At 32.5% G+C, this 26,855-nt stretch overlaps 1 protein-coding gene across 7 annotated transcripts in view; it reads left to right on the top strand.

Moving 5' to 3' along the window:
- LOC116779576 (voltage-dependent calcium channel type A subunit alpha-1) overlaps positions 1-26,855 on the top strand; it is a 68,049-nt gene that overhangs the window by 29,617 nt on the left and 11,577 nt on the right. For 3 of the 7 annotated variants that reach the window (XM_061527014.1, XM_061527013.1, XM_061527012.1), the window contains exons 2-30: positions 10,608-10,742; positions 11,713-11,845; positions 12,326-12,465; positions 13,385-13,485; positions 14,041-14,196; positions 14,391-14,611; positions 14,955-15,058; positions 15,659-15,774; positions 15,865-15,924; positions 16,015-16,116; positions 17,138-17,335; positions 17,416-17,630; positions 17,704-17,916; positions 17,985-18,158; positions 18,370-18,417; positions 18,835-18,935; positions 19,006-19,128; positions 20,565-20,744; positions 20,885-21,151; positions 21,387-21,530; positions 21,662-21,863; positions 21,939-22,103; positions 23,351-23,461; positions 24,236-24,346; positions 24,947-25,030; positions 25,953-26,135; positions 26,256-26,347; positions 26,430-26,583; positions 26,670-26,797. In XM_061527014.1, the coding sequence (XP_061382998.1) occupies positions 10,608-10,742; positions 11,713-11,845; positions 12,326-12,465; positions 13,385-13,485; positions 14,041-14,196; positions 14,391-14,611; positions 14,955-15,058; positions 15,659-15,774; positions 15,865-15,924; positions 16,015-16,116; positions 17,138-17,335; positions 17,416-17,630; positions 17,704-17,916; positions 17,985-18,158; positions 18,370-18,417; positions 18,835-18,935; positions 19,006-19,128; positions 20,565-20,744; positions 20,885-21,151; positions 21,387-21,530; positions 21,662-21,863; positions 21,939-22,103; positions 23,351-23,461; positions 24,236-24,346; positions 24,947-25,030; positions 25,953-26,135; positions 26,256-26,347; positions 26,430-26,583; positions 26,670-26,797 (4,161 nt within the window). The remainder of the gene's footprint in view (positions 1-10,607; positions 10,743-11,712; positions 11,846-12,325; positions 12,466-13,384; positions 13,486-14,040; positions 14,197-14,390; positions 14,612-14,954; positions 15,059-15,658; positions 15,775-15,864; positions 15,925-16,014; positions 16,117-17,137; positions 17,336-17,415; positions 17,631-17,703; positions 17,917-17,984; positions 18,159-18,369; positions 18,418-18,834; positions 18,936-19,005; positions 19,129-20,564; positions 20,745-20,884; positions 21,152-21,386; positions 21,531-21,661; positions 21,864-21,938; positions 22,104-23,350; positions 23,462-24,235; positions 24,347-24,946; positions 25,031-25,952; positions 26,136-26,255; positions 26,348-26,429; positions 26,584-26,669; positions 26,798-26,855) is intronic. The other 4 variants (XM_061527016.1, XM_061527011.1, XM_061527010.1 and 1 more) reach the window with 3 other exon arrangements.

The raw sequence follows: 26,855 nt of genomic DNA, 5'->3' as shown, positions 1-26,855 counted from the left end.
GTTAAGTAAATAGTTTATCGAAATTTCCATACAAAAATGTGTATTTTTTTTTGGAATTAAAAATGGTAAACAATCGGAGAAAATTTAATTAAATCGAATTAAATTGAACCGATATTATAAGGTTTACTATATAATAGTTAATTATATAACACAACATATTATACGCTAATATACATTATAATAAATAAACTAAATGTGATTTTTATCTCAGTATATCTCGGAGCAATCTATCTTTATGAATCTACGATTTTCTAATTGCATTTAAAAGTCTTTGGGAAAAAACATGAGTCTTCTAAATTACTGCAATGTTGATGGACAACTAAAAGTATAGCCTGCAATTCGCATTCAAACTATTGGCGTGACACACAACTATAAGTGTCGTAGTAGACCCCCAAACCCATTCAGCAATACTGACGTGCGTCTGTGATTGCATTTTACAACTTCTATTCTGTACTTTGCATATGTGATTCAAGTTAATTTTGTTTTTGTTTTGGCATATCGTAGAGGTTGCTTCAGTATTTTATCTATTTATCATTAACTAGCGATAAAATTTTATATTACGAAGAACAAACAAATATCCCTCTTAATTTAATGTTGTCTTAAGTTCACTGTTTGTTGGAAGACATCGCTGAGATTTGATAAAATGCTGTGTTTTATTTATAATGATATAAAATATATATTCAAGTAAAACGTTGATCATATTTTACGTTAGGATTTGATTATTAAAATCAAATTATTCTTCTCTTTGTTTATAATATTTTTAAAATAAGAGATTTATATCAACTAGAATACGCTGAGGTCGTTGATAATTTTGGTTTCCCTGCTATCTTCTTGTATCTTATGTAGTTATACCAAATAATATAGCAGATTAAAGGAATAAAAATTCCCTTCTAGCTTAATGATTTTTTTTTATTTTTTTGACGTACATACTTTTAAATAGGACAAGATTTATCGTATGTAACTGGCGACTTTTATTTATGTATGTACTTTATATATATCTTCCAATGATTGAGTTTTGTTGTAAGGAAACCTAAAAATCTAGTTGATAATGTAGTAAAAACATAACAAACAAACATAAGTTCATTTATTTGTAAAAATGTTAAGTAATTTTCATTGAAATTCCACATATCCCGACAACACTGGTTACATAATTCACTTATAATATTTATAGCATCATTAGTATTAATTATAAAGAAAACACAATCTTTTAAATGTCACTAGTAGTTATTATTATTTACATTATTTATATTTACAATCTATTCATATGAAAGAAAAATCACTCGAAAGCAGCAGTATATTATCACTTCATAACACTTATTATTTGACTAAAACATTATTTATCCAAGTATCACCATTATTAATTTTGTAACTTAGAACTATAATAATTAAAAAGGAAAAGTGTCTAAGCTTTTAGTCAAAATTAATAAAAATCTTGTCTGCATTTATTGTCCTGTTTGATGGTTAGGACGAAAAGTATTTCTGAACCGTTCAATGTTAAAAAAAATCTTAAGAACTACATATCTCGGCTTCTTAAATCATAATTAAAACTTTTAACAATAGTGTAGAAAGTAACATTACTCAATGAATTTCTCTATTACTGGTTACAAACCTAATGGCCATAAGCCGAGCTTAATAATAAATACATTATCTTATCACTAATAGATAAAACTATCTCCTTTTCATAACAGACTTGTATGTCAACAGTCTGTTCATTACAAACATACACACACTAAGTAATTTAGGACAAACCCACCTAATTGTTGCGGTTCATTTCTAGTAAGTCTGTTGGACATGTGGTTGGTCTCTAGGTGAGGGGAGATTAGATATTTATTTGCATTTAACCAGTGCCTATATATCAATTTTTTTTTTTAAGTTTGCGTGAAATTTAATTGTGATATTTATTTATTTTATTTGCATTTACATTTGCAACAAAAAAAAAAAACAAAGGTAAATGATATTTTATACATTTTTATTCGGTAATTCACAAATAACTAAGTCTACGAATATTTTCTAACCTTACTGGTGCATGTTTATTATGTGTTGGTTCATAAAAGCTTAAATTTCAACACCAATATTACCTTCTTTCTTTAATTATCCTTTACCTTTTTTTCTAAATATGAAACACTTAGGTTTTTAATACTAAAAGGAATTTATATTTACTTTTATTCTGCTCCCGCGGGATTGTCTACACAAAAAGGTCCATACATTATTTTTGCATAACAGCTACGTATCGATACAAACCCTCATACAAATCTGTTCAGTAGTATTTGCATGATTAAAATATACTAACATAAATATAGCATAATATCTCATGCATTGTTTACATCATATGTTGAAAAGAAAAAAAAATATGAGGAATTACTTGTTTAAGAACGAAGTTTTAAGATGGATAAATACATAAAGTGTATATAATAATTATTTAGGGGTACACTAATCGGCTTCAAAATATAATTGAACATAAAATTAAATATCAAATAAATTATTGACATTCAAACACAGGTAGTCATGTGCTAACAGTTTCGCCAATTAAACTGTCGTTCCCTGAATCAAGAATATAGCACGGAGTAATTCAAATCATGCATTTATAATGAAAATATATTTTTCACCTCAGCTTTACAAAATCATCGTCTAAATACCGAAAGTAAGTTAGAAAGCTGAACCAACCCTTTCTATTAATATCTGTACACACAAACTCATTTACCCATTATAATCGCTCATTCACGCATAGCTCACACGACACTGGTTTTATGTGGCTGTTTTCATTGTTGATATAATAAGACCATTATTTACGGTACAGTTGTTTAAAAATGTTTAATACAGTTATGTTGTAATATTACCTACTTATCTTCGTTCCTTTTCTAGTAATTGTTTTCACGAACGCTACTCAACAAAACAACATGAACATAAATATTTCAATTATTTTTCAAACATCGACTTTGTTAATAAAATTTAAGGCTTCAATCTTTTTTAAAAACTGTAATTTTACATCCACATAGTATTTTGACGACTAAAAAAAAATGGTTACGATTTATGTGTTTTTATCAATGTCTGTATGTTTGTCTTCTAGGCTATTCGAAAGCTTAAAGCCCTGGAGCCCCCGATATGTTCCAATCCCGAAATACGAAAATTGTTTCTTTGGTCCAAAACTTTTTCGTTGCATCGAACATTTAAAGCAAGTAACCATAGTTGTCTATTCTTTAATAATTGCACAATAGACTAATTCCATTCCATGTTATCCTAAAAGAGGTTAGAGTCAAACGCAATAATTTTGTCACACAACAAAAGCATTGATTTAATATGAATCGTTATGTTAATCAAGCTTTGCGTTACTTACTTTGTGCTGACGCATTTAATCGCTTACAGGTATCATAGTTTTGCATTAACTAACTTTCTAGGAAAACAAAATCATAATGACTAAGCCAACTTTATTTTATAATTATTGCACGAACATAAAAATACATTTACTTAAGAATGATAAGGACACGACTTATCTATTGGGCGTATATAAATATTAATGACAACGATTAAAACAAATTAATTAATCTATGAACGAGTCCATTAAAGTAGCTTTGTAAACATCGTATGTAATTGTTGACAGACGCCTTTCAACGTTTATACGGTCGTAACTCCCGTCTCGAGCCTGAACGGCGCCGGGAACAGATCGCATAATTCTGGCGACTATCCAGTACCTCCGATCATACTTACATAAGATTCACATACAATTTTTTACTTGATATCTCGAGTTTTCCAATAGTTTATTCTTGTTGATAGTGTAAGGCGGCTTGATATTTATCATTCAATCGAAAACAATTTCTTGTGGCATGAAAAATTTAAAAGTTTCGTTTGACTGTATAAAACCCGATGCAAGGAATTTTATTTTACGGGTAGTAGTATTCAAATGAAAGTTATTCTCGAGTTGGAATGTTAAAATGACATCAATAACTTTGAAGTAATTCGAAAATAGGAACTACATTTCATTTGATAAATCAATAGTAAACAAGAGAAACTGTACACTTTTGTTTTAAATGTGTTTTAGAGTACCGCATTAATAATTAAAATATAATAAGAGGCATTGGCGTCGACATATTGGCCTTGGGTGTTCTGCCAAATATCCTTTCTTGTGCCCCTACTTAACAGTCCCCTCTAAGGCGACATGCAATAGATAGGAAAAATGTAATAAACGTAACATTTACAAAAAGGTCTCTTTCATTTGTATATATATTAAGTAAAGTGAAATCTTTAGATCAATTGGCACAAATAATAAGCGAGAATTTTTTTTAATCCGTTTCAGCTAGCATTTAAATGAAGTAGAAATTACAGGCATTTAATACAGATTGTATGTATTATTAAAATTCAAATGATTGTTTACGAAAAACCAAGGTAATATTTTTCAAACTTTTATAAATTTTTAGAGCGTGCATTATATACATACATGTATTCAACCGTTCAAAACATCGGGCACGACCTTGGTTTTCGGCAGAGCTATATCAAAATGCAAGTCGGAATACCTAACGTTTGATGTTAATTAACAACTTTGCGAAGGCCGGCCTGTTTGAGATAGATTAACAAAGGTCGCGCTCATTGTGGTTTCCGTACATTTTGTTTTTTTTTTTTAAGCCTTAACAAAAGGTGCATGAGATTCAGGAACTCTTTACAAACGCTGTCCATAAAAGTGCTATTTTAATATAATTAATTTAGATGTATATATCCCAACTAGCGTCATATCTGAATCATAGTTAATTCGATTGTTATAAGGTATTTGAACTATCAACTAGTAACGAACTGAACTAAAAGTGCACTCTATGGAGTATAACATTCGAGCAAACTACATTACTCTGTTGACTCACCAACAATAGTTCTCTAACAGACAGTTTTGTGAGCTGGTTTATAACGTCTTGTAACTACAGTCATGACGAACAGTGTATGCGTCACTGTACGAAACTAATGAGCTCGGTGTTTTTAGCCGGTAACTATTAATCGATATATAAAATCGTTATTCATTTTTAATCCTCAACATTAGCGAACTGTATGACTTTACTAAAGACCTACTCTAAGTTAAAGTACATGAAAAATATTAGGTTTTAATAATAACTGAAATATTCCATTTGTTCGTTATTATTTACGAACTCACTTTTCATTCGACCTCTTTAACGCGATAGGTCGTTTTAGTGTGATGGCAATGTTAGTTGTTACAGACAATTGCTTTAACCTCTATTAAAGCTCCAAAAACAGCTTTATTTTTTTTATAAAATACGTAGTACATACAAAGAATATATGTTCACTTGGCACTGTGTATACTTTATTTTGTAAAATAAGAAAAGAAAATTTTACATAAATATTAAATATGAATATTGCATGGCCAACGCGAACAATGTAAAGGTCCTTGGGTGTAATTGATTCGTCATGGATAGATTCCAACATAGCGGTAGGTTGGGGCTGCGGCGGGATTCGGGTGGCGCCTGACAGTCGCGAGAGCCCGGCGCCGTTGCGTCTCAGCCTCCTTGGATCTAACCCAGAAATGTTTTTTCTCCCATGTAGGCTTCGAGGTCAATTCAGCTATTATGTTAATGACGGCTGGGTAAACCCTATGCTGTACTATGGTGTGTTATAATTTATCAATGTCAAACAGGTCATATTGCGCTTTTTGTGGAATTCAACATTGCCGTTTCAAATTTTCCATACAATTTTTTTTTATTTAAAAGTTTCTTTTTTTTAACATTAATAAAAGCTACACTTTAACATCTCGTATAGAAAGCTTTCTGCTTTTTGCTGTCCTGTACGATGTATACTACTATGTATGCTATGTGTATGTATACTACCGATGTCAATTTATTTATAAGTAATGTATTACCCACTTTTAAAGTAGGTACTTGTGCAAAAAAAGTTAAAAACAGTAATAATAAATATACTCATAATAATTAATCAACATTAATTGTCACCAATCAATACTAAGCCCCGGAACTTGTGAAACCGTTGAGATTTTTTTTATGATAATTTAAAATGAACAATGGTAGTTTTGTTATCACAAAGAAGTGGTGTTTCGGTACTGTTCATTAGAAATTACTTTAAAGCTAGTTACTATGCGCCAGTGATAAACATTCCATCCAGCCAGACAGACGTATTTTGTAGGAACCATTACAGCCCATACATTACAAAGCGATAGTTTAATGTTTCATAGAAGCCGGATATACATTTCTTTCAATTCACTATTCTGTTTCCAAAAAGTTTAGCTGAAAAAGTTTTTATATGTCTGAATATCAAGTCTGGTAATGCTTCACAAATTTAAAATTCTGTAACTTGGGTTGTTATAAATAAATTCGATTGATTATTATCTGTATTAATAATATAAATATAAAAGAAAGTTGTTTAATTACCTACACTATTTATAACCCAAGAACGGCTGTTGAGGTATGGTTGAAAATTGGTGGGGAGATAGCTTAGAACCAGGAGACGGACATAGGATATTTAATTCTGTTCAATCGAAAAAGAAAAAAAAAACCTAATAAATTCCAATTTCTGGTTATTTATGGCCTCTAGGCTGGAATGGAGTTCGGCCGGTCAGTTATACATACATTTATTCTGAAATTAACGCGGACGAAGTCGCGAGCAAAAACTAGTATATTATATAATCGACAACATGTATTATAGAAAAAACCTCATGAAACTAATATTACCATTTCCCATAAAATCCTTATTCTAAACCAAATACATTTATAAGAATAGAATCCCGGTTGAAAGAATGTTATGGCAATTTATAACAAAATTAATTTACTTTTTGTATATTATTTTCAAAAATTACATTTGAAATAAATGTTTTGATGGTACTTATAATACGTTTATTCTGTTATGTATGTTTTGTATATGAAAAATTACATTAAAAATAAATGAATATACTATATACATTTCTTTCGACCAAATCTTTTAGTTATATTTTTGTTCGGATAATGCTTCTTGTTTTGTTGATATATACGTATGTATGTGTCAATTGGTTTACGAATATGGTATATATTTGGCTGGAGAAACATTAAAATGATATTTGTTAATCAATTCGCAATTATCATAACAAAGAAAGATACTTCTAAAAGAAGTTTAAGAATCTGGAAATTAAGACATTATTCCTACATCTAAAATTTAAATTCCCTGACGAATGACATACAGCATTCACAATGAGAGAATAAAATTCTAAGCTTCGTGTACATTTCATACTTATCACTGCTAGGTACATTCAGACTTATTAAAACTATTTTATCTAGGGAGTTATATTTTTACTATTTCTTATACTTTAAAGACCGACAAAATTTTAGCTTCATCTATGTACTTGAATAACTATATAAACGTACGCTTGTAAGAAAAAAAAATCTAAGTGGACTTAACGAAAAAACAGTTCGTAGTCCTTTGAAAATGCAACAATAAATGTTTGCAGATAGAACTTGTATTCTAAAATCATGTGAAACATCAAAGAAGGGTATCGCTGCTGAAGTTTGTTGATTAAAAAATTTCACAGCTAATAAATGATATTAATGAAAAAGAAGGTAACACTCGCGTCCTCATTGTTTTATTTGAGTAAATCAGTGACTTCTTGTTAGCATGTTTTTTGAGTTGACTTGGATTACCTTGAGTTTCCATGTTTATTATTAAAGTATTTTATCACCTTCTGTTCAATCGGGTTCCTGAATGATAATTAATTATCAAGCCAATATGCAAATATCTGTTTTTTAATTCATATAATAAATTAGAATTACTTGAAATGACACTGACACTTAGTTTATTTAACTACCTACATGTAATTACTTGTTCATTGAAATATAAAATTTGAAGGTATTTAAAATTAAAGTGACACAAATTTAACAAATGTTACTTCCAATGTCATGTCAAGTTATAAATGATATTGTTATTGTTGATAGTATTAAAGTTTAACACGTCTCTAGCATTGTGATATGTTGTCGAAAAATTGATGTGATGAAGTAAGTGGAAGTGGAAGTGGATTTCTGTTTTTGTCTCGAATATAAATCATGCTTATAGTTCTTGTTTATGCGATTGTTTTTTTGTGTAAACGGATAGCAACATATAAAATCTATTCGTTCTACATTTTGTTTTGTTTATAACATCGTGTGGATGTTAGCGAATCAAAGAAATGAGCTATACGGAAGCGTAACACATTCGTTAAGTGTATGAAAATAAATCAATTGTTCCTATGATTCTTTGGAGAAAATTACGTATCAGATATGGATTTGACGAAAAATTCTCGATATAAAATATATATTCACTACTTAATCATGCACTATGTCTAAAGGGGAATCATTTTTAAGGTTTCGGTTAGGACAATAGTTAGACATATAAAAAATTAAATGGTCCACAAGAGGCTATTATTATGGCAAGTCAACAATAAAGAAGTGTTTTAGTTAATGAGATGTTTGAAGGCTAAGATGCGATTCCCATTCAGTGTCGATCACTCGACCTCCTTTCTCAACCTCGGTAAAACCCATTGCGAGGTATTGGAAATATTCGCTGATTCCATTTTTCGAGCTTATATCATAGTATTAAAAAATATATACGTTTATCGGTTGTTAGATAAATAAAAACCTATTTTTTTTTTATACAAAAAAAAATATTTCTTTGTTATGTGTGAATGAAAACAATGTATACTTATTTGAAGAACCAAATTCTCTTTACTTGTGTATTGTGTATCGTATTGATATCATAATATCAACTGACTTTATGTCGTTTGAATTTTCTAGTCTATTAAAGTTTTTTTTTTATGAAGGTAAATATTTAATATAAATACAAGATTCTTTAAAATTAATGGTATGACTGTAAACTATAGAAATATCTTAATATTTTATAAACAATCTAAATACAGAATTTGCTCTTTCGTTGCCAAATACAATATAATATTTCGTGATTCTTTCTTTTGAACATTTGACGAAATCAAAATATATATATGATTTGTTGTTAAAATACAATATAAATGTTTTTAACGTAAGGTTATTGTGTAATTAAGTTATTCGTAGTATACATGACATGTCGTTCTTGGTATTAGCTGCTCTATTGACCCAAATCGATGAGTCAATTCTATAAGCTAATAGCTGACTCGCCAGTGAATTGCACATCAGTTGTCAATTGTTGTGCATGAAACGTAGGGTATGTATGTATGTATGTGTGTATGTGTAATAACGAATATTCCTCATATATCTCAAAACTTATGATTACAGACGTTGCATCGTGGGGTCCTGCTATCTTATATAATTATTTAAATTAAAATGTAAATACAAATTAAAGAGTCTAAGATTCGTTGATACGTGCATGAAACGAACCTTATTTTCCAGGTGCTTTACAAATCAGGCTACCGTTTCTTGAGTCGAGTCAATAAATTTTTCATTTTATTCAAATATTTAGCGCACTATCGTTATTTTTGAAACAAATTCATTTCTAATGAATGTGGATTATTTTTCAAACAAATAATTTAATTTCTACCTGTTTTATGGAACTCCTGTTTTAGTTATTTAATTTATACATTGTCAGCTTATATGAAGTAAATGTTAGTTTTTAATTTAATTATATCATCGTGTAATCAAATTAATTACTCAATTTATGTATTTTGCGAGAAATTATCGTCCATTTTACGTATTGTTATTTTGTAACAGTTCTTCCTTTTTGTATTATTTGGTTGTTCGTCTTCAGAACTGCATTAAATGCGACCTTCGAGTGGCCATCGACAGGTTTTTATGCGCTAGGAAAAACTTTGTAGGTCAAACTAGCCCTAAAGGGGGCTACCACATTAGATTAATTACAATTTTATGTATGCCTTCACTTGTATCCCTTGAGTGTTCCCGCAGTGGATAGCTTGACAGTATTTGCTGTGTTCACATTGACTTCATATAAAAAGTCCATAGAGCACTTTCTTAGACTTCACATTGTGTTCATTTAGTTAAATTTGAAACAAGGCCTGTCAATTTGATAACAAATTTATGTAATTATATTATACATTAATTGCTTCTTCAATTAATGTAAAAGATTACATAAAGCAAAAGCTAAAACTTCATAAACATTGCGTGAAACGCATTCTGTTAATATAAATGACTTGTGTTATAATTATTTTAAATGTTACAATTCATTCGATAAATGAATAAAACTTTCAACTGTATCCAAGTTAATGTGCACAGTTGAAAAACTGTTGGCATGTCTGTTTAATTGCCAATGATAATATTGTTAAGCGTCCAAGCTCCGTACTAACCAGTTATTATATAACGGCACGCGACGGTTAAATTAAATTTATAAACGCGATCGAAACTCACCGGCATGGCTTTGAGAAACTTTTTCATACTTAGATTATCATTAGCGACGTCAAATATATTCAGAACGGAGGTCTTGACGAAGCTCACGATTGTAGAGTCAAAAATAATCTTCATTTGATCCCAAACGGGTATTTATACCACGTTTTCAAAATCACGAAGGCACCAGCGGTGGCTGAATTTTGACAATATCAATTTTCGTTATGTGAAAATACATATCACTAAGTGAGATGTATACGATACATGACGTATTTATTTTAATTATATATATTCATAATTATAATCTTTTATTAATGTTACCGATGTGTCTTCCAGGTTGGCGGCAGCGCAGGAGGCGGCGGGCGCGCAGGCTCGCGCGGCGCCAGCTGATACCATGGGCGGCGCGCACCAGCCCGCTACTCCGGGGCCCAGTTCGCTCTTTATATTCTCCGACGAAAATCCTATACGGAGGTAAAATACCACTTGTTTCATCCTTATGGACTCATTGCACAATGTTATATAAGGATTATTCTATTTTTGTCATTTAGTATATAAAATTTGGAAGTAATCAATATTATGTTCTTGACATGAATTCTTCCTTCCTTCAAGACTTATGTTTAACTCTCGCTACCTCATTTGCGAGCCTAACTAGTGTCTTATACATAGTTAACGAACATGTTCTTCTCATGCATATTGTAAGCAGAGCAGAGATCGGGTATCGTTATGGGAATACCGAAATCTAAACAGATCTAATACACATATATTTAGCTCATACCGTTCATAAAAAACTATTCAATAAAAAAGTCTCTTATATATTATGAAACGAACCATTCCATTACTTTAATAAACATATTCAATGTGAATTTTCAAAGAATGTGTGTCACGTAAGATTTAAATTTAATGCATATTTAAATCATGTTTGTACATGCAGGAGTATAAAGGTCAGGAGTATAATGTTGGTTGATGAACCATGGTTCGAGTTTCATGAGGAATGAAAGCTTTACTTTATTACATTCTAGCTATTTAGTAAAAGCTTTTGTGAATATGCTCCGTAAGCAATGATAAATATTTCTGCTCTTTAATTTTGGCTGTAGCACAAGAAACGGTAATTGACAGTTAAAAACAGTAATCGCAATGGATTAAAAATATTACGTAACTTAGATAGAACTGGTTATGCCTAATACGAGCAACAACTAAACAATCATATTTAATCACCATGGGTTATAATTTCGTAATTATAATGAAACGGCTTTTAAAATCGATGTGATGTAAACCATAGACAATTCATAATATACATCAATCACATATGACCGATGAATTTTAAATCTTAAACAACAGAGAATAAAACATTGAAAAGGTTTGAAAGTTCTGTATTACATGTTTTGGTTAGTAATTGTAAGTTCTAATTTAATCCTTAGTAATAATTGAACTCTATTTTCAGGTATACAAAGTTTATCATCGAGTGGCCGCCCTTCGAGTACGCGGTGCTGCTTACCATCATCGCCAACTGCGTGGTGCTGGCGCTGGAGGAGCATCTGCCTAACGGCGATAAGACCATCTTAGCACAGAATCTGGTGAGAATGAACCGTATATATATCCCACAAACAAAAAGGCCAAAACGATTGTTTTGAGGTATTTAACACTAAGAATATAAAAAAAAGAATAAGAATATTTCAAATATATGAAATTATCATGAACTGTAGTGTTAAAGAAGTAGAGATAAATATACAAGGACGTTTGTATTGATTCTTGAAACATTAAAAGATAGATACATAGATATACTCTTTAATTTAAGAATAGTTATAGTTGTTGTTTTTAAATTAATTTGATGTTTCTCCTCATGAAAAAACTTAATCTTTGATTTGTAAATATCAAACCTTATGTGAGACCGTGTGACTACTGTTGGTTTAATTAATTGAATGCTCATCTTTTCTGAGATCTTATCGTTTTTACTAGCTTAAATAATGATTTTCACCTTTTTTCCTTTCAAATAAAAACTTATTTATTGATAATGACGTTGATTACACTTTTTAAATTCTGTTTTCTTGTTGCAGGAAAAGACCGAGGCGTACTTTTTAGGAATATTTTGTGTAGAAGCCTCGTTAAAAATCTTAGCCTTAGGTTTTGTTTTACACAGGGGTTCTTATCTTAGAAACGTTTGGAACATAATGGATTTTTTCGTTGTATTGACCGGGTAAGTAATATTTTTAATTTATAGAATTTTATCACCTTTAACAGATACGAAAAACACGTAGAATTTGCAATAGTCAAGAAAATGATAAAAATTGGACTGCATGACAACAAAAAGACAAGTAAAATCTTCAATCGACATACCTAATGTGAAGTGACACAATATTAGGTATTATACAGTAAGTTAGGTAAGAGAAAGGGTTTCTTACTGAAATATTCGATGACAAAAACTAGGTCGATGACGATTTTCGCCGAATACAACGTGGACGTTGACCTGCGGATGCTGCGCTCGTTCAGAGTGCTACGACCGCTCAAGCTCGTCTCGCGGATACCAAGTAATTCACAGTAATTGGCGAAAAGTTACAATAAACTTTATATTGTATAGAACATTCTGGCTAGATGTGGTCGATGGAACTTTTATAATGTAGATGACACAGCGCTAGTTTTTGAACATAGAACTTTTACATTCTTAGTGAGAGAAAGTAGCATCGATTTCTTGCCATTATGAGAATCGTTATAGATGAGTGGTTTTAATATTTTGTGATTTATTGTCTATACTGAGTGTACTTTGGATTTCAATTATTACGTGTTGCATAATAGATAAGATTTGGTAAATTGTGTATTGTTTTTCAAATAAAATTCTTATGTAAGAATCTAGATAAACACGATTACTTAGGTGTGAATTAATATTTCATAGTTTAAAATATGTAAAGTTTAACATGTGATTAGTTTAAAATTATGAAAACGTAACTAGATATAATAGAATGTAGATTATAAGCTAGTCACTATTGTCTTGACGGGAATATGGTTTTGAAATTAATTAAACGTAGTTGTGTGTTCACGAGCATATTCCTAAGTAGTAATTTTACTACTAAGTTAGCTGCTAGTTCAAGCTATAGTATCGAGTGATATGTGTTCGGCAGTATCATCACGCAGCTGCCAATCGCGCCCACCGAAGTCGACTTCCGGACCTTGCGTGCCATTAGGGTGCTGAGGCCCCTTAAATTAGTATCGGGCGTTCCTAGTGAGTTTTAGAACAATCTTAGCTTAGCTATTATAGTTTCACTGACAACCGATGCATAATTTATATACTAGTATCAAATTAAATGTTATAATGTTTCAGTTAAAACAATTAATATTTGTTCAGTTTGAATAATACATATTAATTGCCATTATAAATGCTACCTCCTGTTAAACCAATTGCCTGTTTTGAACATTCACATAATTCAAAGCCCATTTAAATTATGCAACGGTATAATCACATGTACTTGTGCACGATCACTGTAATTTTTTTCATGTTTAATGTTATATTTAATTATTGTATTGTTTACTTCACATTCATTGCTGTTTCCTTGAGTAGTTTCTGTCTTACAATCTACACGTATCCGATCATCATGAAACAATTAAATCAAAAATTGGCTTAACTTTCATCATTGCTGTTAAAGAAGTTAAATTTTAATAAATTTCACAATTATATCAAATTCATAATTGATGCAGTTTTTCAAGATTATCGAAAAACACTCATACATTTATTATTAGACGTAATGACGATAGTAATACGGGTGAATTTCCTGTGCAGGTTTGCAAGTGGTGTTGAAGTCGATTATTAAGGCGATGGCTCCGTTGCTGCAGATCGGCCTTTTGGTGCTTTTTGCGATCGTCATTTTCGCTATTATAGGCCTCGAGTTTTATTCCGGGGCGCTACATAAGACTTGTTATAATTTAGAAGATATTAGTAAGTGAACTCATAATTCCTTCTGAACATTCATTATTTATTACTTCAAATATGGTTTTGAGAAAGTGTTAACTTCGACCGTTGTATTCATAATGGTAAAATAAGATTAAATTTAAAGATAGGATTAAGTATGAGAGTTAATTTAAAAAAGTAACAATTGTAACAAAGCTGTTAAATGATAATTTATTTTATAGCTGAAATAGTTAACGATGGTGATAATCCGACGCCGTGCAATGCGGACAACGAAACGCTAGCACCGTACGGGGCGCATGTGTGCACATATGATAAGAGCACGTGCCTGGAAAAGTGGGAAGGGCCGAATAGAGGGATCACTTCGTTTGACAACATCGGCTTTGCTATGCTCACTGTCTTCCAGTGCATCACTATGGAGGGATGGACGGCCATTCTATATTGGGTACATTACAATGACATGATCTTCACTAGAATACCCCTTCACTTACAACTTCATAAAAAACAGACTCAGATAATATGAAATATGAATACAGAAATTATGTTTGACATCCTTTTATAATAACTTAGATTTTTATACAGTGTATTCTGTCTTATGACGCTTTTATAAATTTTATTTATATGAGGCAAATTGAAGAACCACACTCACATCCTCTCACAAGAAGGGTAGTAAAATTATTGTTCAAAAAAAAGTTAGGAACCAACATTTGTGCACACAAAATTTATAGAATGGAATAATAAAGTTAAAACTAAATAAAAATATACTTCTAAGATTTTATTAATTTCAGACAAACGACGCGTTAGGTAGCACATTTAACTGGATTTACTTTGTGCCTCTCATAGTATTGGGTTCATTCTTTATGCTCAACTTGGTTCTCGGTGTTCTTAGCGGGTAAGTACGATCTTAGAGTATTCGAAACTATAATATTTATTTGGTCATTTATTTTATTTATTTTGTGTTTATTTTAAAATGCGATATGCAGAGAATTTTCCAATGAAAGAGGCCGCGTAGAGCGTAGGGCTCAATTTCAAAAGGAAAGAGCGCGGCAGGCCTTTAATTCGGATTTTACCGGTTATATTAACTGGATAACTGAGGCAGGTCTGTTGTGGAGGACCGAATAACGTTTGGTACTTGCTCTGTAGGAAAACATATGCATTTATTTGGTTATGCATTGCTAGATTCTATCATTGGTCAATAAAAATTATTTACACATTTATTTCAAATTTAAATTGTATCATTTTTAGTTACTTTGCACTATCTGTTTACATTTTCTCATTAATATTGTAAAATACAAAAGCACTTTTCGTTTTGTGACCTTAGATGCCTTGTGAGTGAGTTATTGAATACATACAAATGATCCATTTTTATAAAAGGACAAACTGAAAGACTTAAAATTTTATATATTCCCTGTATACTTCATAGTGGGCATTATTATGAATGTAAGCTAGATGAGATTTGAAGCTAGATTGTATCACATCGCTATATTTGCAGTGAGTTCGCTAAAGAAAGAGAGAAAGTAGAAAATAGGCAAGAATTCCTTAAAATAAGAAGACAGCAGATACTAGAGAGAGAACTCAATGGTTATGTAGAGTGGATATGTAAAGCTGGTAAGAAAAAATAGATAAGAGCCCTTTTTTACAGATAGCCAGAGATTTTTGGTTTTTGGGTAGGATTTAAAAACGATGATGTGCTTTCAGAGGAAGTTATATTAGCTGAAGAAAGAACAACAGAGGAAGAGAGAATGCATATAATAGAAGGTAAAAAAATATATTTTAAGAGGCATTACTTTGCTTTTGGTGCTACCAGAAAACTTAATAAATCTACAAATGTTCTGTTTACTGTTGCAGCTCGAAGAAGAGCCGCAGCGAAGAAGAAATTAAAAAACCTTGGGAAAAGTAAAAGCACGGATACTGAAGAAGAAGAACAGGACGAGGAATGCGGTGATGATGGTCAGTATACTTTGTAATTTACGTGTAACTTTTGTGTTGCGTGTTGAGTAGATTCTGTTATATGACTAGGTTTTATTTATATTAAATAAACTGTCTAGAAATTTAACGTCTGTTAATGTTAAGTTTATCTATTATTATGTTTTCGTTCTTCAATATTTGCAACGTGTTTATGTAAGTTCGTCTCTAAATATCGATTTTATGTACATAATATGTCTATTTCATTTAGCTCTATCAGTTCTATAAATGATGGATGTTGCATGTCATTTCTTAAAGACTTAATTCAGAACTCATTCCACATATATTCGTACTCTATTTGTGTGTTGGTTGTTTACAGTTCCAAAGAAAAAGCAAGGTATGGGATCAAGCGTGACGCTGGTAGAATATTCCTTTTCATCTTCTTAGTAGTCGACCTAGTTTAGATATAGAATTAGGAATAGCGTACCCTGATCCCCTATAAATAACAGCATACCACCCAATTTTTAGTTTCTTTTTAGACATTTCAGTTGTATTTAAAAAAGTTTTCTTAATAGATTTCTCCTTGCTGATAAACTCCTTTAGCTTCGTAATCTTTACTTGCAAAAGTTACCTTAGAACGTAACTGAACTTCTGATTGAAATGCGATACATCTCAGAAGAACATTCAGTTTTATGACATGTAATATTACATCTGACAGTAATTGCAATATTAAAAAACTTCGGCATTACGAATACCTACTTTTAACACTGTTCGTCAATGTAAGCTGTTAGGAATTATATCGGGATTACCTCAAAAAATATATGTTTAATTTTGATTGCTGTGTATTATGTCTTCATTAAAAAACACAGTTTTCAAATAACGCTACTGGTTTAAACATACATAAGCAAGGTAATTCCGAATTAGTTGATAACAATTTTCTAACAAGCACTTAAATTTATATAAATACAAGTTAGGCAATATTGTATATTGTTTCATAATTAATCACAATTTAGATATCTTTTCTGTAATAATAAATGTAACGTTTTAATACTAATGAATGCTTCAGGTTTTTTGAAAAGTAAAACACGTTCGGCTGGAAAATGCGCAGACTTCTGGAGAGCAGAAAAGAGGTTTCGTTTTTGGATTAGGCATACAGTGAAAACACAATGGTTTTATTGGTTCGTCATCGTACTGGTGCTTTTCAATACTATATGTGTAGCAGTTGAGCATTACAGACAACCTAAGTGGCTTACTTCATTTTTATGTGCGTATAATAATGTTAATCCTTATAACTTCGTCAATTTTTATTATAATAGATTTCAATTTACATGTTATATGTTCTAGATTATGCCGAATTTGTATTCTTGGGTTTATTCATGATGGAAATGTGGGTGAAAATGTATGCCCTCGGGCCGCGAATTTACTTCGAGTCCTCATTTAACCGCTTCGACTGTGTCGTCATATCTGGCTCCATATTCGAAGTTGTGTGGTCAGAAGTAAAGGGTGGCTCTTTCGGTCTCTCGGTCCTCAGGGCCTTGAGATTATTGAGGATATTTAAGGTTAGTATCCGAATAAGCCACTTATTATTTCTTACAGTATACTTATTTATTAATCATATTAAATGTTTTTCAGGTCACAAAATATTGGTCGTCGTTACGCAATCTTGTGATATCTCTTCTTAATTCAATGAGATCTATTATCTCATTGCTATTTCTTCTATTCTTGTTCATACTTATCTTTGCTCTTCTCGGGATGCAATTATTTGGTGGACAGTTTAATTTCGAAGAAGGCACACCGCCAACAAACTTCAATACGTTTCCAATCGCGCTACTTACAGTCTTCCAGGTACGGTACTGTTCAAACTATTAATTGTTGATAAGTTTTTGAATGCATAATAACGTTTTCTTCCCCAGATTTTAACAGGCGAGGATTGGAATGAAGTTATGTACTATGGCATTCAATCTCAGGGTGGCATACAAAGGGGCATGATCTACTCGCTGTATTTTGTGATTCTTGTGTTGTTCGGAAACTACACATTGCTAAACGTGTTTCTTGCCATCGCCGTCGACAATTTGGCTAACGCTCAGGTTTGTTTCATATTAATAAATTATTAAAATGCTTTAACGATCCAATTGTTGTGTCAGATGTTAAATTTTATAGAACACTTCACTTTGGACACTTTAAAGCAACATGTTATAAGAATATAAGCTGTAAAGATTGTCATGCGATGTAAACGCCCATGCTCACTTGTAAATTGACGCCGCTTTCCGTGTACATGTAGCCTTCTTTACTTTGCAGGAATTAACAGCGGCTGAAGAAGAACAGGGGGAAGAAAATAAGGAAGCTGTAAGTGTCTGATATGAAATATATAAAACACTATGTATTAATAATATTTATTTTGCTATCAATGGCAAAATGAGTTATTTATTAATGTTGCTACTCTGTGCAATGTAAGGTGATTTATAATATATTATTTCATAATATTAGTTTCGAGTATTTTTATAAAAACTGTGTTCTAAAATGTTATAAGTCACCAGTAAATGTTGCTACCTGCTATACGGCCGTTATGTATACATTGGTATATTAATTATATTTTAAGTTCATGATGATGTTGTTTTACGCCATGCTTTAAGCCGAAGATTAAAATATTGTCATACACATAATTTTACTGGATTGATAATTTAAATGGTTCTAAATACGAAATGAGATGCTTTCATCGATTACTTTATTCGAGAGGTTAAATAATAAAAATCTTATTTTCAGAGTAAAAAGAAAGAGGCAAAAAAAGATGAAGAGGAGATACCAGATGGACCAAAACCAATGCTGCCATATTCGTCCATGTTTGTTTTGTCACCTACTAATCCGTAAGTATTATTCCAAAACATAATTTTCTTATAACGATTTTTTTAATCTAATAGCTATATATTGTTACAGCATTAGACGAGGCGCACACTGGATTGTAAATTTAAGATATTTTGATTTTTTTATTATGGTAGTTATTTGCATGAGTTCCGTGGCTTTAGCGGCTGAAGACCCCGTAGTTGAAGAAAGTAACCGGTAAGTCTGAAATCTAAATCAACCTTACTATTATATAATTAGGATCGATTGTAGGTATGGGGTTTTCCAATAGGGACGCTTGAACTTTGACAGCTGATTGCGGCCATGTTGTTTGAGTGACAGCTGTCAAATGCAGTGTGTTATATTCATTCCGTCCTCCCAAACCACCATGGCAGGTTACAGTGTCGAGCAGCACGTGCAAATCATAAAATTGTTTTATGAAAATGGGTCTTCAGTTCGAGCAACGTTCCGCGCACTTCGCCCGTTTTACGGTCGCGATGATCGTCCTGCCGAGTCGACTATCCGTCGATTGGTGGACAAATTCGAGTCAACCGGGTCAGTTAAAAATCAGCCGGTTCCCGTGCGTCAACGTAACGCGAGATCTGCCGAGAATATCGCCGCTGTGCGCGACAGTGTCCTCGAAAACCCGCGGCAGTCAATTCCGCGTCGCGCACAGGAACTCGGCCTTTCGCAGACGACAACTTGGCGAATTTTGCGTTGTGACTTGAGCCTGCACCCGTACAAGATCCAGCTGACCCAAGAGCTCAAGGTTAATGACCATAGACAGCGCCGTGTGTTCGCTGACTGGGCATTAGAGCAGTTGGAAGTTGACGCCGATTTTGGCAAAAAAATCATCTTCAGCGACGAGGCGCATTTTTGGATGAATGGCTATGTCAACAAGCAAAATTGCCGTATTTGGGACGAGACCAATCCACACGAGGTTTACCAAGTGGCAATGCACCCGCAGAAAGTGACTGTTTGGTGCGGATTTTGGGCCGGAGGCGTGATTGGTCCGTAATTTTTCGAAAACGATAATGGTGTGGCCGTCACCGTCAATGGTGAGCGATACCGGTCGATGATAACCAACTTCTTTTGGCCTGAAATCGAGAATATGGATCTGGACAACATGTGGTTTCAACAGGACGGCGCTACGTGCCACACAGCACACGCTACGATGGAAGTTCTGCACGAGCAATTTCTGGACATGGTCATCTCGCGCGGAGGCGACGTGAACTGGCCACCGAGATCGTGCGATTTGACCCCGCTGGACTTTTTCTTGTGGGGTTTTCTTAAGTCGCAGGTCTATGCCAACAAGCCGCAAACCACCGATGCCCTCAAAGTCAACATACGCCACGCCATCGATCAAATACAGCCCGATTTGTGCGCCAGAGTCATCGAAAATTGGACCTTTCGTGTGCGCGCCACCAACCGAAGCCGTGGCGGTCATTTGAATGATGTCATATTCCATACATAATGGGGTCGTAAGACCTTCCAAATAAAAAAAAAATTTCGCAAATATCTTTCCTACATGTATTTTTTTTGCATTTCAAAGATCAAGCGCCCTTAATGGAAAACCCTATACTTGAAAACGGAATGTATTGATTGGTCTAGCTCAAATACTGGATTAGTTAATTTATGTGCTTTTTTTAAATCAGAAATAAGGTGCTAAACTACTTCGACTACGCGTTCACTGGGGTCTTCACTGTGGAGATGCTGCTGAAGATTGTCGACCTCGGCATCTTGTTCCACCCGGGCGCGTATTTACGAGACCTGTGGAACATCATGGACGCCGCGGTCGTTATATGCGCCCTTGTTAGCTTCGGTTTTGAAATCGGGTGAGTAAAATCATCATAACTCGTATAGTTCATAGATTCGTACATTCAGTTTATTAAAACTACAAAGTAAAACGTTGATATATCAACATAATGTTAACTTTTGTTGCAACTGTTGGTAACTATATTTTATTCTATTTCAGAGGTGTGAAGAAGGGCGCCGGGCAAAATTTGTCCACAATAAAGTCGTTACGAGTGTTAAGAGTGCTCAGACCTTTAAAAACTATAAAACGTGTTCCAAAATTAAAAGCAGTGTTTGACTGTGTTGTGAACTCGTTGAAAAATGTCATTAACATTCTCATTGTGTACATATTGTTTCAATTCATATTCGCTGTAATAGCAGTGCAACTTTTTAATGGTAAATTTTTTCACTGCAGTGATATTAGTAAAAATACTTTTGAAGACTGCCAGTAAGTATGTTTTAAATATTATTTACCTTTTACTTTATTATTTATATGTTACAAGTACAGACAGGTTAATGATAATTATGTATATATGTAAACTTATAATAATGATACTGTTTTAGTATTGCAGGTTGATAATTCATTATTTTTGTAACATTCTCAAATTGTGAACACCATCAATTTTATCGTGACCCTTTCATTGTATTAATGATACATTTTAATTCACTCTTTATATTCACAGAGGGTCGTTTTTCGTTTACGAATCCAATAGTCTATTGCCGCAAGTAAGAAAGCGGCAGTGGACGACACAATCCTTCCATTACGATAACGTGGCCTCCGCTATGCTAACGCTGTTCGCGGTACAGACAGGAGAAGGCTGGCCACAGTAAGTTCTGTTATACCTAAGTTTAATCATGAATAGCTTTATTTTCATTTCACTCTTCGCAACTTCTGTAAGTGGATAATATATAGGTAATACTGTAAGAAGATCATTTGCCTAACTATTATTATTTTCAGGGTGTTGCAGAATTCAATGGCAGCAACGTACGAAGACAGGGGACCCATACAAAATTTTCGAATAGAAATGTCCATCTTTTATATAGTTTACTTTGTGGTGTTCCCATTTTTCTTTGTTAACATATTCGTAGCTCTGATTATTATCACCTTTCAAGAGCAGGGCGAAGCTGAGTTGCAGGACGGTGAAATTGATAAAAATCAGGTAAAGTAAAAAGACCTAGAATATTTATCACTGAATAGAAAAACAAAAGCTATCATTTGTAACGTTATGTTACAGAAATCGTGTATAGACTTTACGATAGAAGCACGACCTTTAGAGAGGTATATGCCAAGTAAGAGGGGGAGTCTTAAGTACAAAGTGTGGAGAATAGTAGTCTCTACGCCATTTGAGTATTTCATCATGGCGCTTATTGTGCTAAACACTTTGTTGCTCATGATGAAGGTATGTATTAAAATTGTCTTCTTAAACATCCCTGATAAATACTTAAATAAAGAATATTGCGCAGTCGTAACCATACTCAAACACATCTGTCAACAAAGGACTAACGAACTAAACAGAGCTAGCACTTAAATGTGAAAGTAGATAAATATTAGGTACAGTAGAATTTATGACTAATGAGATAATCACAAGGCACATAAAATGATATAGTACTCGTATAGTGGCCAAAATCAGATGTTCACAAAAGCACCGTTACCCCGCAATTAAGTATTCTCCTTTGTACCTCTCTGTGAACTCAGATTATTATATTACAAAATAATTATCCATCAAGTACGCGTGTGTTTTAATTGTATAATTTACGATTGGCTTCAGTTAGTACTGCCAAACAGTAAAACGGTCAGACCTACTTGTACCTCACAAAACACAAACACGACACAGAGTCTAGTAACAATGTTACCGGCATCAGTGTACACAGCAAAGGAATGAGCCGTTTACCTGAGCCATCATGTGTACTGTCAATTTTTTGTTCTATTTTTCGGTGTTTTCGTTGTGTAACCCTTCATCCTTGCTTGCTATACATTGATATTTATATATAAATGTTAATGCACGATACGCCTATCCTTCTTGCACATTTTTAAACCACAAGTTACCACTTCATCCAATTGTCTGTGCTTGTGAATGCACAATATCTCTGGAATCAGATCAGGCATGATGCCGTTCATGTTGTTCGTGTTGCATGGTTCTTATAAATACCCTTCTAATATTGTCTTTGTAAAAACATGCATGATTGGTAGAATGGCCATCTGCCGAGCAAAATTTTGTCGTGGCTTCGGGTTGCTTCTTATATGTCTATTTGTAAGAGAAAATCGTGGTTAAAATAAATGACAATTAGACTGTTATTGGTCAAAGACATTAAGAGAGTCTACACCATCTTACCTTCTTTTTATATTTCTTTATCACTATAATCATATATATATTTTGTTTTTTTCTTTTACATCTGTCATTCTTTCGGTAGCTTAGAATCAAATCTTGATATAATTTTCTTTAGAAAACTACCCTTCTATCTATAACTTTATACATATTACTTTCATAACCCCTTTGTCATTCCTTTAACTATATCATGTCTTACAAACGCATTCAATACATTACTTGATACTACTACTTCTTAATCTGAGAGTCAAACTCATAAAATAACAAATAAATATTTTCATTGCAATGGGTTTATCCGACACGTCTTCACATAATGGCAGTACTATAATCAAAATGACCTCTACGCGGATATCCTCAAGTATTCGAATATGGGGTTTACTGGAATGTTTTCTGTGGAAACGGTGTTGAAAATCATCGCATATGGTGTCAAAGTAAGTACATGCGTTACACGGTTAAACCTTTCAGACACTCGTTAAAGACCTCGTCGTTTAATAAAAGACAGAAGTTACAAATGTACTCTTTCTGCTACTAATATGCTACTTTGTGTTTCATGACTGTATGGGATTATTTCTGGCCAAGTAAATATTAACCCTTCCAATTCCTGGTTTCTCTCTGATAGTAACGTTTGCAATGGTTATATTTTTTTTGCTTCTTGTTGTAAAGCATGGCCTTCTCTGACTGCATGTGCCACTTGTGCTACTAAACTAATCAAACCCATAGCGACACTGTCTCTACTAATTGCTTTTAAGTTTAATATTTGCCAGCCTATGGTGACTATCCAGGTAAGAGACCCCATAGCTTCGTTGCGTATCCTGTGTTTCTGGATGAAAATAGGTTAGTATGAAAATTGATAATTAATATGTGTGTTATTTGGTAAGTTTGCAAAAATTGTCCTATGTGATAATGCACGGCAGCATGATTCGTGGGCTTGCATGAAGCACGTCGTGAAAAACTCACCAAAAACAATACAATCTCACACCAAAGAATTGGCTCAATATCGACTTCATAACAAAACACACACATACACGTACTTGAAACAATCATTTTCTAAATAGAAAATAGCAATCGAAAATAAAATGGAAAGCCGATTTTGGCTATTATTTTCTGTAATTAGGATAGCCTGAGAATATTTTTATGAAACCATTATTTAGAACTAGCTTAGTTTTGATATATATATAAAAATTATTGGTCTTGGTTTGTGTTAGTTTCACGAGGCTCCACCACTTCTCATGGATGTCTTAACGGTCATGAACATAGTCTTTACGTTCTTCTTTCTTCTCGAGACCGTTTTGAAGTTAATTGCCTTCGGATGTACGGTAAGAATGAATCATTATTTTATAAGTATGATATATCAACATTTTTATCATATTTGCGGATCTAACACCAATTAAATATAATATATATATATATACATATTGGTTTTAATTCGCTCCCTACAATGATATTAAAGTGTCATATTTTTTATGAGTGTTACATGAACTCATTTGATCTTGTATACATCGTAAAATTTTTGACACATCACGGTTATAGTTTTATTTGAGCTATTAATATTCAATATTGACTTGAATATAATCTTTTAAACATAGTAAATTTATGAGATGCCGCTTATTATTGATAATCATTTAAATAGATTTTTTATATCACAAATTTTATAGTTAATTTAGATAAGATAATAGAATTAGATGAAATACATACTTCGAGAGACAACCTCATCCCTCCTATAATAACACCTCCTTTATTATCCATTTAGTACAGGAAGCGTACATTTGTACATCTATTAATTTTGGAAGCAAGTAAAATTAAGTTTTGTCATTGTTATTGTTGTTACGAAGGTATTGTGGTATGAATATATTTTATATCAGTTTATATTTATTTAGTTTTTAAGTATGTATATAACATTGATTTTACATTTACAGAATTTTTTCAAAGACCCTTGGAACACGTTTGATTTTATAACGGTCATTGGAAGTATTATTGACGCTCTCATTATGGAGTTTGGCGTGAGTACTTCTGCATAAACATTTTTAACTATACATTAAAATTTAATTTTATGTTAACAATTTACTTTTCCGTTTTCTGTTGAATCTACTGTGTATTGACATTATATAAAGGTCAATCCTGATTACAGAGTGACCTCGCCGAAAACTGTGCTGACATATCCTGTCAGCAGGTAAAGATATCATTTGATTGCTAGGAGATTTAGTGTTTTGTAAAAAAAATTCGATGGTATAGAAGTGTAGGTTAACAGAATTCCTATTGTCATTTTGTAGTGCTAGAGGGTGGAAGTTGATTGATCTTTAGTACCGCTTAAATAGGATACGAGCCAGGATTGGACTTGAAGTTTAGATTTGGAGTGTTATTAAATGTTTTTATAACTATAGAAAGTTTTTCGCTATTAGAATGACCTTTGCTAGAAAATAAATTTTAGATATTGTGATTATTGAAATTTTTCATCGTATTTTTTGTTATTAGATTTTAATTTTTAATCGGTTTGGTCACATTTCATATGTTCGTGTACGATATTGTTAGATTGTTAGTATAATAGAAATGTCATATGAACCGTTGATTTTTATTTAGATAGACCGTGTTTTATATTACAAAATTTTGCTAACAATACAAAGCTTTTTATTTGTTTTATATTTACTTGGTATTATATACTTAAGAAACTACTAATTCGCTATAAATTGTAATACTTTCTGATCTGATTTTAGAAAAATAATTTTGTTAGTACTAAACACTGCTATAGCGAATTATAAGTTAACTATGGTAATGTGAACTTTATTTTATCAATACATTAAATAAAATTTTATGATCTTTTTATGACATGTATGTATTTATTCTCCAGTACTACTCCTGTAGACAATATCGACTCGCCTTTCATACTTTGTGAACATTATTTAATATATATCAAAAATATTTCAGGAAAACACATTCAACGTTGGTTTCCTCCGCCTCTTTCGAGCCGCGCGACTGATCAAGCTGCTTCGACAGGGCTACACTATTCGAATACTACTTTGGACGTTCGTGCAGAGTTTCAAAGCCTTACCCTACGTGTGCCTTCTCATCGCAATGCTGTTCTTTATTTACGCTATTATTGGAATGCAGGTTAGAAGTGATACCGATCCCCATGTATGCAAGTTCCTGTATTAAATAAATAACTTATCAAAAGTTCCGATTTATCTTTATTTAGTGACATATGAATGAGATTTGTTTTTTCCCCTATAGGTGTTCGGAAACATAGAATTAGCAGCCGATTCTGATATGAACAGGCATAACAATTTTCGGAGCTTCATACAAGCGCTTATGTTATTATTTAGGTAATTAATAACCATATTGACATATAATAATATTATTTTTTGTAAATAAATTGATCTCGATATCAATATTCAATTATTTCAGGTGTGCAACAGGTGAATCTTGGCCAAACATTATGTTGGCTTGTCTCAAGCCCGCAAAGTGTGACAGGGAAGCCGACAAACCACCAAATGAAGCCTGCGGAAGCACACTGGCTTACGCATATTTCGTCTCTTTTATTTTTTTTTGCTCGTTTCTTGTAAGAATTACAAGTTTATTTTCAACAATAATATTATATAAACAGAATATTTTAGTTATATTACAATCATTTCCACGTCTTTTCAGATGTTGAATTTGTTCGTAGCTGTCATTATGGACAATTTTGACTATTTGACAAGAGATTCCTCCATTTTAGGCGCACATCACTTAGATGAATTCGTTCGAATATGGGCGGAATACGATCCAAACGCAACGTTAGTATTCAATAACTGCTTCTCACTATATCTCAAACTGCTGTGTTATCTATTTCCA

This window comes from Danaus plexippus (assembly GCF_018135715.1).
Source record: "Danaus plexippus chromosome 3 unlocalized genomic scaffold, MEX_DaPlex mxdp_34, whole genome shotgun sequence".
NCBI lineage: Eukaryota > Metazoa > Arthropoda > Insecta > Lepidoptera > Nymphalidae > Danaus > Danaus plexippus.
This window is presented reverse-complemented; position numbering and strand designations above follow the sequence as displayed.